The sequence below is a fragment of the Cantharellus anzutake genome (assembly GCF_015039405.1).
Source record: "Cantharellus anzutake strain C23 chromosome Unknown EI90scaffold_1, whole genome shotgun sequence".
NCBI lineage: Eukaryota > Fungi > Basidiomycota > Agaricomycetes > Cantharellales > Hydnaceae > Cantharellus > Cantharellus anzutake.
Genome location: NW_024066951.1, coordinates 601,546 through 615,121, shown reverse-complemented (window position 1 = coordinate 615,121; position 13,576 = coordinate 601,546). Strand labels below are relative to the sequence as shown.

Sequence of the window (13,576 nt, the reverse complement as noted above, 5' to 3'; positions counted from 1 at the left end):
TATTGATCAATAACTGAAATGATGCAAAAATATGAAAATAAAAGAAAATAAGCGATTTCTGAGCGGATTTACGGAATTAAGATCCGAAATTGAAAATGTGACTTAATAGAACTATTATGCAGTCAATGAGCATTTTTACCAATTTATTAGACGCCGTGGGAACGAGTGAGGCTGGAATTCTGGGTTGCCACTTGAGATTCCCACACCTGCACATGCCCGTGACCCGCTGTGCCTAACTTCTCCAACACGGAACTCCATCAAATCTCCACCGATTGGGACGTTCTTGATATCGTCAGAATCGTACGAATTAGGACTATTTTTAGATACCAAATTTGTACCGAGTCATCGCGTGAATGAAAGTCGTTTCCTAATCGTAGAATCGGGTATCCGAGCCGAGTCTGTGCATGGGCGATTATCCCACCTACAGCGCCCAATAGTTCTCTTGTAAAATGCTTAGACAAGTCTCTTGCCATGGTGACTTGGAGTCCCTTGGCAAGGCCGATTGCTTCAATTCGGTTACTTAAACTAGCCTCATTCAGGGATTTAGAGATGAACCATGAATCCCTTATGGCTTTTAATATAATCAGGTCCTTCATCTCCCATGAGATGAGGGCATACTCTAGGCTGTCAGGCCTTAGCTTTTTGAACTCTGGCTCTGGTGCCAGGAGCGCTGTGGTAATACAACTAAGGAACTTAGAAATTTCCTTCTCACCTGTAATGATTCCAGGCTTGACTGTATTAACATCTAGAGTGATGGGGGTGGCTTCTGCCTGTCAGTGTGCAGAAATTGGAAAAACATTTCTCTGTGCATTCATAATTGGTAATTTGGTCCATATGGAGGTCCTGCTGTCGCGATCTCCCTCTGTCCAAATCTGTATTGTCATTCCGACATCTGGCATGTATTCTATCCACAAGCTATGTCCATACAGCCATGGTTGGCCTAGGATCATGTCTTTTCCATTTAGGCCTTCCTTAGATAGGAAGAAATTGTGGGGCACTTCTACACCACCTAGAGTTATGGGCACATTTCTACAGAGCCCCTCTAGGGCAACCTGGTGTCCTGAGATGCCTCTAAGGGACCACATCGCTCCCATCAGATCAACAGGCAGCTGAAGTGCATAGGCTTGCTCACTAGTCATGATATTGAGCTCACTTCCTGTATCTATCAACATGGTGCAGGGTTGGTTAAAGACATGGCCCTGAATCTTGGCCATCACCATAGCTAGATATGAAGGCCGCTTGGCCAAAGAATAAATCTCATGGCTGGTGAGGCCGCATTCTTGCAGGTGCTCTGCTTCCAGCAGTTGGTGTGTTCATCCGTATTAACGGACTCTCTGCTGTCACTATCGTCTGAGTATTCAGACTCAAGACTTGAGACATCAAAGATGGGTCTAAAGTATAACTCTTCTTCCTCAACTGGCAAAGGCTTTGATGGCTCAAGGTCCAGAACAACTGTCTCTGCTTTCTTGGCAATCAGAATCCTTTGAACTTTCATGGCCATTTGGAGACGCTTATTAAGCTCAAAAGATGATCCTAAGATTGATCCTAATGGCAGGGAAATTTCTTGAGACAATAATTTCTCAAAAACCTCCTCAGAGTTCAACCTCTCCTGTAACTCGGAGGCGAACTTGTAGGCTGGTGGGGCCCTCTGCTTATACGCTGTAGGAGAAATAATGGTCACACTATGGAAACCCATTATGGAAATATGCCAGATAAATCACAAAACCCCATACGACAAGTAGATATGAGAAAATAGAAGAACCTGAATTTTTACGAATTTTTACGAATTTTTTACGAATTATTACAACTACATATGATAAAATGGAAGAAAGAAAATTAGCAAAAATACTTCAAGCTTAGCATCAACAAAACGGAATTCTCAGGGGAATTTATAGCAAATATTAAACCAAGAATTAGGACAATCGACCAAGATTTGACTATAAAAACAACCAGAGAACCTCCATGGAAACTACTTTCCCACATCCGCACATGTAGCCAAGGATGGAAGTACCACGGAACAAGGATTCCTTAGGAACTAATGCAAAATTCAAAGTCGTGTTTATAAGAGGAAATGTAGATGTCTCTCAAACGGACCCAATGAAAGTAATTACAGGGAAAACTACCCATAAACAATGGAGATATGACTAAAACTCTCGGAAAATGAGGACAACGTTTAAAAGGCAAGCGCGAAGAACAAGCAGTAACGACTGAGACGAGCTTGATAGCCCATTATAAAGGAAGGGATCTAATCTTAATCCACCCAAATTTTTATAATAAAAGGATCACACATTAATGAGATATCCAATAATGGGAATAGCAACATCAAAAGTCCGGACTCAGGGAAAAGACAATGTTTACATAGGATCCATAATTGAAACACACTACGAAAGGTACACGGAAATTATGATAAATAAGAAACTATAGTTATGCAAAGTTTCAGCCCAAACGGTCCAGCCGTTGTGAAGTTATACCAATGATGGGAATATAGAAATCTGCATCATGTTTAATGGCATGTGAGGGTGGCAATGCGAAGGGAACCAGCCATCAGAACCGAGATCTGCACTTTGGCAGATCATGAAGACCAATTTCTGTCCAAATAAGGAAGACCCCGGTCAAAACAAAGCACGGAAAGTACACAACAACCTTAGATCATGAGGGAAAAATCTGAAATAAATCACAGAAGCCCATATGAAGGATACAAACACCCATGCATACCATAAATCCTGATCAATTAAACAGAAACAGCACCCACATACAAACGACTATGGGAACAACGCATGTGATTACCGAATGTGCATGTGAACTTTTGCTAACTCGACAAATACCAAGAAATAGAATACAACTTTAGTACTATTGGAAAGGTGGGAATAAATGAAAATTTATGATACCAAGAACGTGAAAAACCATCCAGAAATGAATGAGATACAAGGACATGAAGTGAAAAACCTGAATACGTGTGGGAAGACAGCTTCTAGAGGTCCAGAGCCCCAAATAAAATACATAAAAATATGATATCTTCGAGGACGACCTACTATAACAACGAACAATACATATGAAGGACTAGGATGCAATAATACAAAGAGGAATCAGGGGAGATGGATGAAATCCACAAAATCCACTAAAACTACAATGGACCATGGCGGGAATTTTAGGGAATAATATTCTAATAAAGCAGAGAGCTATAACACATTTGTTTGAACAATTCTTGACTACTAGCAACTTTTTCTTTCAGTTCTAAACCTGAATAATTCACTCATTTACCATTTCAAGTCTCATTTTAACTAAATGTTACTGGATAAAAATAGAATAAATCAGCTGAAGGTCTCAGCGCAGGCGTACGCATAGTAATGCGAGGTTTGAATTCAGTATGACCGAGTCATAGTGAACCTAATGGTAAATATGAGGAATTTGAAATAGGAAACTGCGGCAAATACAGTGCAGTCAAGTTCTAATTGAACCATTAAAAAAGCTTAGGTGAGGAAGGACAATAAGGATTCTAAGCGCAGTCTGACTGCAGTAGAGCCACAGTTCAGTGCAGCAGAGCGCAGTAGAACTATAGCATGAAAATTTCATTTTTTATTCAGTTTGAGGAAAATACACTGTAAATAAATCCTGTAAATACAAGGTAGAGCATGAAAAAGGAAGGCAACCCAAGGAGTATAAAAGGGAGACCCTTTCTGCGACTTTTCGCCCCCCTCAGAGAAGTAAGAAAATAGAGTATTATTTTTCTCAAGCATTTCTGGTTGTCACTCCAGTGCGAAAAGTGATATACAGTTAAGATTGCCACTGTAGTAAAAGGCAGCAATTAAGGAGAGAAATATTAAGTAGATATTTCAACAGGAGAGCTGGTTAACACTCCAGAATTCAAAGTGTAAACACAGAACAGTTATTTTGCTACTGTTAAAACAAGCAATTAAATAAGACAAAAATAAAACAAACTCAAGGGACACTCCAGACACAATCTAAATCCATTAACTGAGTAGAATCTTTGAAACTTCACCAAGTAGAAGATTTAATTCAAGTTAAATTCCAAATTAAACAACGCTACACAGAATTACACATAGACAAATTAAGAAATTTCAATAAAGGAACAGCTCCACAGGGCTCGGTTTATCTGTAAGTCAATTCCCAGAAACTTTTAGACTAACCCATAAAATAGAATTAGCCAAAACACTCGGATTGGTACTATAATTACAACAAATATTACTAGTACACTTCCCCATCCTAACTAAAAAACCAGGGAACAGCTTGGTGGTGGTCTCGTTTGAACCTCCCAACTGACCTTCCTTCATTTTCTCCTTCAACATGGGGGGAGCCACATCATCTCTGCACACAGCTGCACCTCCCTGGGTATCTCCATGGGAGATCCCAGAGGTGTGCCACTCTGTAGGCAGGGATGCATGTGGTGGGTGCAGTGATTGGGGGAGTGGGGTTAGGTGTGTAATGATACATAGAGAAAGGGAAGTCGACCGTGGAACAGAAATAGAAAGAAAGAAGAAAAAGGGGAAAGGAGAAACAGGGAGTGTGTTAGAGATGGGCGGATTCAGACGACTCCGGAGTGGAATCGGAGACTTAGCATGGAGGGACCTTGGCCTCAGCGACTCAAGTGGAGCGCTGTGCCATTGCTGTTTGTCCATTTGGTCCTTAATTTCACAGTAGGTGAGCAGGAAGTCTCTAGAGGGCATTTCAGGTCGATTTCGGACTGAACCCACGAGTATGTACAAGCGCCGATATATATAATGGAGGGGCAAAAGCACAAGGAAACAAAGGGGAACCAAATCAGAACGAAGACGTCTGAATGGGAAACAAAGGGTAGAAGAAGCGGAGCGGTACTGAAGGTCATAAGGTAGGACCTGTGATACTTCCGAAAGGAGGTAGGGAGGGCAAGGCCCAGAGGGGCAGGAGGATGAGGAGAAGTGGGGGTGATGACTAACTGGCTAGAATGGGAAGAAGCAGTAGTCCAAATAGGGATGAGGGGTAAATGCGAGAAATACATTACAGGCGGCGAAAGTGCCGAAGGCGATCTGTGAAGCTCGGAGGTTGCAGAGCTTACAGGGGTTACGGAAGCGGGGTTGAAAGTCCGAGGGATATTGGCAATGGTGTTTACGTAGTATGAGGTCACCAATGCAATGGACTAAGACCGAGGTGGAGTCAAAGTCCGAGGTTGGGACTATGACGGAGGCTTGGAGCGGAGATACGATCAGCGTCCATGTAGGAAGTACGGGACAGTGGTGGAAGGTCGTAACTTGGCGGAAGGGTGGTGGAGGAGTACCAGAGGGAGGAGAGAGGGGAAAGGTAAGGGGGAAGGAGTGGCGGAGAGGAGGGTTGTCAGGTCCGAAGGCGAGTATCGGAGCAGATGGGGAAAGCATAGGAGGATTACAGGAGGGTGGAGGCGTTGTGGAGGGGGAGTGGAGTAGGAGGAGGAGGAGTAGAGGTGGCGTGGGGGGTAAGGAGGAGGTGTGTTGCCAAGACCGAAGGTGAGTATCAGAACGGCAGCGGTAGGTTATGACTCCGGAGGTGAAGAGGGTGGAGGTCTGGAAGTCAGGTCGGGGTCGGGTATGCACGGATATGACAGAGTGATAGTGGGGGGAGTGGAGTAGGTGTCAGGGCATACCTGCCTGACCTGCCTCCACCCGGGCCCACCCAGGTCCACCTCACCTGGTACCTCCCTTCTTGTTGCAGTACGATAGACCTGCCTCCTATTGGTTGATGCAATCTCCTAGAGAACTGCTGTGGCCATATGGTGTAGTGGTTTATCACCTCCAAATATATGTTGGATGGACCCGGTTCGAATCCTGGTGTGGCCACCTTTTCAGAGTTTACAATAGGTTATGAGCCCAGTTACTCTGAGGGACCCCAGGACCTACCATGACTGTAAGCCGGTCTGTGACCTTTGCAGGATAGGTTTAATCAGCCGCAGGTCTAGGGGAGTGTTGCAGTACGATAGACCTGCCTCCTATTGGTTGATGCAATCTCCTAGAGAACTGCTGTGGCCATATGGTGTAGTGGTTTATCACCTCCAAATATATGTTGGATGGACCCGGGTTCGAATCCTGGTGTGGCCACCCTTTTCAGAGTTTACAATACTTCTCTCATTCCCTGTCCTTCCTTCCTGCTCTTCCCCCTTCCTACCTCCCTTCTATTTCTGTTTCTATCTCTATTCCTATTTCTACCTCACACAGACGACTTCCCTTTATATCTATGTATTACCAACCCGCCTGCGGTGCGCACACGACATGCCCAGCCCCAGATGCCCCAGACAGCTCTAGGGTGCAACCTAGTATGCGCGTGTGCAGCATACACCCTCAGGATCCCCCACGGGGACACCTGGGTGACTGCGGCTGTATGCGGGGTGATGTGGCAGACCTCATGTGACTCGAGCCACATGTATATAAACACACCTGGGGTGGGAACCAAAGAAGTAACCTTCTTCTCAACATTCCCACTTCAGTCTAAGTGGCCAGGGACTGCTGTCCCACATCGGGCCCACCAGTACACATGCCTGATCTACCCCCCGTGAAGTCCTCAGCACCAGACACTACACCTGGACTGCCTTGACCCCGGACACCTCCCTGACAGTAGGGCAGCATGGTGTGGGGTCAGGTGGGGTGTGCCCTGACATCAATGGATTGTAGTGGGTAAGCCAGTTGTGTCCTAGGACTAGAGAACAAGATCCATCTGGTGATGTGACAAAGAAAGTCATGGGGGTGATGTTTCTGGAAGCGAAGCAGAGGGGAATATCAACAGCATGGGTTGTGATTGAGTTGGTGCTACTGTCAAAAAGGCATAGTTGTAGGGGTTTAATCTGATATGTCTTCAGGGCCAGCTTCTTCATGAATTTATTGTCAATGAAGCAGCCCAAAGACCTAGAGTCTACGAGTGCAGGAACATTCTCATAGGTGTGGAAGAGTTTATTTTTTGTCCTATCATCGGACAGGGAAGTAGAAACAGGAGAAGAGAGAGAAGAGAAGAGAAGAGAGGTGGAACGATCTACAGAAGTAGGTGGAGGTGGAGGAGGAGGAGGAGAAAGTGATACATCAGCAACACTATCTACAACAGGTAGAACATCAACCAAAGGGTCAACATTAAAAGGAGGAAATAGACCATCAGAAAGAGAAAAAGAAATGGGAATGTGGAGGGAGGACAAGTCAGAAATGGAAGATGCATTTAGGCATACTTCTTGAGTGCATGGAGGGAAGAATCGCAACCCCCGGTCCGTGCGGAGTCCATGGGGGGTGTGGACTAATTTTTGCCTCTGCGGAAGCGGATCCTTGCTCCTCAGTCTGGGCCATGCAGGCCTTAGATGCACAAGAAGAAGAGTTGGGGCAGTCCTTGACCATATGGCCAGACTGACTGCAGAACATGCAAAGTTTCTCGTCGAGACAATGCTTACGCTGTAACAGGGAAATCCATCCCAATGTCACACAGGCTCACAGGGGGGACAGTGGTCTCCTGGCCTCACTGACTGTCACTAAAGAATGGTCCTTAGAGTACGGTGTTTTTTTGGTGTCGCTGCTGTATAGTTGTGGCTGTGCAGTCACAGGACTACCCCAACTACACTTGCCACTGTATGTACATGAAAAGAATGAAAGTGCACTGATTTGTAGTGCAAGGGTTTATCCCTGCAACAATGCTCTTGCAGCATGAGCTTGCCATCGTCTCCGAGTTTTGATGAAAGATCCAGTTTAGCAGGGCTGGCCTCGGACTTCTTGTTGTCCTTTGGAGGCTTGCTACCGGAAGCAGAGTTGAATGAGGAGGAGGAAGGAATGGGGTCGGAGCGAGAAGCAGTAGTGGTCTTGTTGAAGACATTGAAGGAGGGTTTCACGTGACGAGTTACTTCGGATTTATGCTCCAATAGCGCACATTGAAGGTCTGTGATAAGGTGCAAAGTTCTGAAAGGGTAGAAGGTTTCCCTACCCTGGCAATGTCATCCTTGATACGTTCCGGCAATCTGTTATAGAAAAAATGACGGAGCACAGCTTCTCCGTAACCATGAAGTTGAGAAGCATGTCAATTGAACTCGATGACATACTTGTTGATGTGGTGCCCGTCCTTCATATCCAGGTTCATAAGTTGGACTTCAGCATCACCCACAGGATCATGAGGACCAAAGTTGGTCTGAAGTTCGTTGACAAACTCCTGGTAGTTATTCATCCAACGAGGATGAAGTGAAGAATTGTGGTCGAACAGCAGGTCTGGCTTGAACTGTCATATCCATACAATCCCAACCTCCACTCCAGGCTCCTGGAACTCCAAAACTACTCCGGAGCCCTACTTCCCTTCCATCACCTTCTCCTTGCCGACTTCCAAGAGGTTATCCCACCTCCGGCTCTGACACCACCTTTGGTCCGACTCCGGAACATTCCGGGTCCGACCCCAACCTCGACACCTTCCAGATGAGTATGCAACACCTATGCTCCCGACTCCGGACCTCTGCTCTGGAATCCCATTCGCGTCTCTGTCTCCGGAACCTCCGGTCTTAGCTCCGACCTCGGACTTTGACCCCACCTCCACTTATACCCATTGTATTGGTTGGCTCATTCCATTTAATTACGTTTGCCAATATGCCGGAGTTTAACTTCCAAGTTCGGACTTTCTGGACTTACTTCGGACCCTGCAACTATTGCATTGTCCTATTCATTTCCGCTATTCTCCCTCATTCCTATTTGGGCTGCTGCTTCCTTTCTATTCAGTCAGCTAGCCATTCCCGACTCCCATCCTCCTTCCATCCTCCTTGGGCCTTGGCCCTTCACTCCCCCTTTGAGAAACACCATTGAGTCAAACCCTTGACCCTCGGTGTTGTTCCTCATTCCAGCTCCCTTTGTCTCCTTTCATCCTACCCTTGTTCCTTTTGATTCTGGACCCCTCCTTATATACAATGTACTTAGTAACTTGTAACCTCAGTCCGAAATCGACTTGATTTCCCTCCAAGAGACTTCCCCTCTGCTAGATCCGAAATTAGGGACCCCTAGGACAACCAACAATGGCACAGCACTCTGCATGAGTCACTGAGGCCAAGGTCCTTCCACACTAAGTCTCTGATTCCATTCCGGAGTTGTCTGAACTTGCCGTATCTAACAAGTGGCTGGAGTCTGAAGGGAAGGAGAGGACGGGTGCAGTGGTGATGGCTTCTTTAAGGGCTTGGAAGGCTCGTCCTCATCCAGGCCCCAATTCCAGGCCTGAGTCTTCCAGGTCAACTTTTGGAGAGGGCATGCTTTCTCCAAAAAGTCCTTGATGAACCAGCGATAGAAGTTCACAAACACTAGGAAGGACTGCACCTCCTTCACTTTGGTTGGGACTGGCCAGTCAAGAACTCTGCAGACCTTTACAGGGTCCATCGCCATGCTACCCTCAGAGATGACAAGCCCCAAGTACTCAATCTGCATCCACTTGAACTTGCATTTCTCAGGCTTCAGGAAGAGCTTCCTCCTCAACAGCATCTCCAGTACTTCTCGTACTACCCTCTGGTGTCCCTCTAGGGTCGTGGTGAAGATGAGGATGTTGTCCATGTAGCAGATGACGACCTCCTGGTCAATGAAATCCCAAAGGATGTCATTCATCATGGTCTGGAAGGTCGTGGGAGAGTTGCACAGGCCAAAAAACATCACCATAGGTTTGAACAACCCCCAGTTGGTTGCGGACGCTGCCTTCCACTCATCCCCATCCTTGATCCGGACGTTGTTGAACCCCCAATGTAGGTCCAGGGCCCAGAAGTACTTGGCATTGTGGAGGCAGGCAAGGATGTCTGAGATGAGGGGGAGCGGATACAAGTTCTTGACTGTGATCTCGTTCAGTTTCCAATAGTCTTGGACTAGACGTAATGACCCATCCTTCTTCTTGACAAAGAAGACTGGCACCCCCATCAGGGATTTGGATGGGCATATATGCCTGTTCTGTAGGTTCTCCTGTAAGAACTCGTCCAGTTCTTTCTGCTCAGGTCATGAGAGAGGGAAGGTCTTCCCCCTGGGTACCTTCGCATCCGGCACTAGGTCTATGGCATGGGGGCTTTTGGGGGGGTAGCTGATCAAAGGCTTCCTTAGAGAACACATCCCGGGAGTCCTGGTAGTGCTCTGGTACCAACGTCTCGAACAGCATGGGCTCTGCCCCCAGGTCGTGGGCCTCCTGGGCCATCTGCTGAGAGGGCATCGTGGTTGCTCTCAGGTCATGTCCCCACCCTGGGGGGATGATCGCAGTCTAGATCCCGTCCCCAGGCTCTACCATGAGGTCTCGGTCATCTCCTACTCATGGCCCCCTGAAGGAGGATGGGCAGCGGGACATGATGACCTTCTGTCATGCCCAGTCCACCTCCAGGTTGTGATGCAACAACCATGAGTGCCCTATGATGAGGGATTGGTGTCCCAAGTTTGCGACTGCAAAATGGAGCTGTTCTGTATGTCGTCCAAACATCAGGAGGGCTTATGGCCCCATTCTCGTTTGGGGTCCCATCAACATTGCAGATGGGTATGGGCTGTGGGAGTGGGGTGGTCTTGAGTCTGTGCTTCCAGATGAACTCAGGGCTCACAAAGTTCCCAGTGGCCCCTGAGTCCAGGAGGGCTGACACTGATATGGGGGCAAGGGAGGTCAGGGCGGTTAGCGTCACTGTGAGGTTGAGTGATCTGGGGGACTGTTTGGAGAGGATATAAATGGCAGGTGGAGACACTGCTACTTTGGGTGTCAACTCTGGATGTTTCTCACTTCTGCAGGTGGAGGATGCACTTTTCCTCTTTTTCTTTGCGATAACTCAATGGAATTTCTGCAGTGGCATTGACTCGCGCACATTGCGGTATTTACATGGGTTATCTTCTGCAGGCAGCCAGGACACATCCCTCACCGGTCACCTTCCTGAAAATCCTCCTCCTGGGGGTTTGGCCCTGTCTCTCCCTCTTCTGCTTCTGATCCCTCACCCAGTTGCCTCTTCAGCCCTTCCATCAAAGCTCATAGGTCCTCCAGATGCAGGCATTGGACTTGGTGGACCTTGGGGTGCAGGCACTCTCGTGCGACATGGCCTGGGGCGTTGCAGTTGTAACACAACCCCTTCCGCATCTGGTCAGTCCTTGATTGGTCAAGGTCCATTGGTTGTGGACCCATTCCAGACGTGGGATGGGTTGCAGGGGTTGGAAGTACAGGCACGGGCACAGGTCATGAGGTGGTGGGTGTGGGCCACACATAGGGGCCAGGTTGGTAGGAGTGGGGGTCTAGGTGGGGGTGCTCATGGCTACCCAAATGTCGCCATTGGTTGTCGAGGAGGGTGGCCTCACGTTTCCATTCAGCCCAGGTGGTGGGCATAGGGTGGAGATGGTAAATGCTCTTGCAGAGCTGGGCATTGATTGCTTGCTTGAAGCAGTCAACCAGCCCTATGTCACCCAGTCTTGAGGCAGGCCCTAATATCTCGAACTCCTGGATAACCGTGTCCACAGAGTTGCTCCCCTGATGGATAGCCACCAGCTTCTGCTGGGTGGTGGCTTCCCGATTTGGATCTTGGAACATGTTATCGAGTTCCGTGTTGGACTCAGTAACTCGTGAAAAGTGATAGATGCTCCATGGGCTCCATGGAATTTCATGAAAATTCATGAAAATTCATGGGATTCCATGGGATTTGTTGAAAATTCATGGATTTCCATGGATTTTCTGACAAACCACATGACTTTTACAGCCTCCCATGGGTGGTCATGGGCTTCTGTGGATGTTCATGGACTCCCATGGGCATTCATGGACTCTCATGGGTGCCCATGGGTGCTCATTGACACCCATGGATGCTCATGAACTCCCAAAGGCCATTTATGTAACAGCTTCTATGTGCTTGTTATTTTGCTCTGTTACAAGGATTTGACACTCAATGCTGCCACAGTGATGTGCAGATGGTCAGAGCAGTGGGGGGGGGTTCCATTGTTCAATCAAGTGTGAAGCAAATATTGCCATAATTAATGATGAAAGTTACTGAAGACAGGCAGCACTGACATGTCTATATTCACCAATACTATTTACATAAATTTTGCTGTGATCAAAACTGATGGAGATGTATGCATGTGTTTCCCTGGGCTCCTCACATGTATGATGCACCTGTGATTGGTTGTAAGGATTGTATTCCCCACCCTGTCAGGGCACACACCCTGACTAGCCTGGACCCGGACCTGCATGTGCACTTCTGCCCCACATGCTCCACATGCCACATGCTCTGGGCCTGGTTCCTATTCTTCATGTGACTTCCAGGTATCCCCTGAAGTTTTCACCATATTGGGGCCACTGTGGGAAAGTGAGAAGTTAACCTTCTTCTCACTTTCTTACCCACATGTCAGGGCATGCTGCTGCTGCCGCCACCGCCACCTCCTTTTCCTTTTGTCTCATTCCCTCATTCCCTCTTCTTTCCTTCTTCTCTTTTTCTATCTTTATACAGATGACCTCTCTTTCTTTCCTACCCTTGTAGCACGGATGTGTCCGACACTGAGCACCCTGCAGGGGCGCTGCAACGCCGGATGTGCCACGCACTTCTACTTGTACTTCCCCTCCAACACTTGGGATCGACTGCGGAACCACCCACGGTAACCCGGCTTCATCCGAGGGTGATGTGGCAACCCCAGTGACCCATTCACACATGTATATAAACTAAGCCAAAGCAGGACCGAAGAAGTAACCTTCTTCTCATTTCCCACTTCAGGCAAGTACCCTAGTTTAGTCTGGCTTCCCACCCTAATAACAATACATTTCCCGCTTCAGCCTAAGAAGCCACACAGGGACGTAAGCCCGAGTAAGGGCTATCCACTATATGGTCTCACCGCCCCGCCGCCGTCCGGGCCGCTAGTGCCGAGCGTTACACCACTACCTCTGCCTTCCTTGAGCCGTCCCTGACACCACAGTAGTTATGCCCTGAGATGGGCTGTGTTTACAGGTCAGACTGTGGACTGTAGAGAGGGGTCATGGGGACCTGGGGCCCATCCCCTGACACACCTTAATCCCCTCATTAATAATATATTATGGCATGTACTGATGGATTGGGAGTGTGAGGCTACACCAACATATTCAGTGGACACTTACAGTTGTGGCACAAAAATCAAAGTTCATACAGAAATGGGATTTTCCCATTTTTAGCCTCTTACAGGCTCTGTGGAGTACAGTATCCCATGCCATGTGAATAGTTAGTATCCAACAACTATCATCAACAAAACCTGACCCAATCATGTTATTGTAAACCAAGCTCTCACAACCTCTGCCACATTATCTGTAGAATCATCCCTATGCTGACCCCCTATCCTGCACCCAAAACCTATGGAAATGGACCAATTCAGCCCCACAGTTCTAACATTTATACAGACTCCTGTTGTCAAAGACTGGATTCAAAAGGAGGTATGACTCAGTGTTCAGAGGGCTTTGGCCTTAGTGACTCAAGCCAGGAGTGCTGCGCCCAGTAGCATGTTGGGGCCCTAATTTGTGTCAGGGCACACCTGCCTGACCCAGGTCCACCTGGACCCACCCGGCCACACCTCACCTGCTGCCCTGCTGCCCATCCCTCTCCTTCTTCCCTCCTCCCTCTTTCCCTCTTTCTTCTCTCTCTTTCTTCTCCTTTCTTTATTTCATTCTT

General features: G+C 47.6%; 1 protein-coding gene and 2 non-coding genes across 3 annotated transcripts; 2 read left to right on the top strand and 1 right to left on the bottom strand.

Annotated features, from left to right (window-relative positions):
- Positions 1 to 1,222: 1,222 nt before the first annotated feature.
- On the bottom strand, positions 1,223 to 1,696 carry EI90DRAFT_3114452 (uncharacterized protein; the record flags this gene model as incomplete). The annotated part of the gene is made up of 1 exon (XM_039062666.1): positions 1,223 to 1,696. One exon carries the CDS (start codon positions 1,694 to 1,696, stop codon positions 1,223 to 1,225), a length of 474 nt encoding a protein of 157 aa, XP_038923741.1.
- Positions 1,697 to 5,734: 4,038 nt separating this feature from the next.
- EI90DRAFT_t14 lies at positions 5,735 to 5,807 on the top strand. Its single transcript has one exon. It is a non-coding gene; the product is annotated as a tRNA-OTHER (tRNA).
- A 184-nt stretch (positions 5,808 to 5,991) lies between these two features.
- EI90DRAFT_t15 lies at positions 5,992 to 6,065 on the top strand. Its single transcript has one exon. It is a non-coding gene; the product is annotated as a tRNA-OTHER (tRNA).
- The last annotated feature ends 7,511 nt before the right edge of the window (positions 6,066 to 13,576 follow it).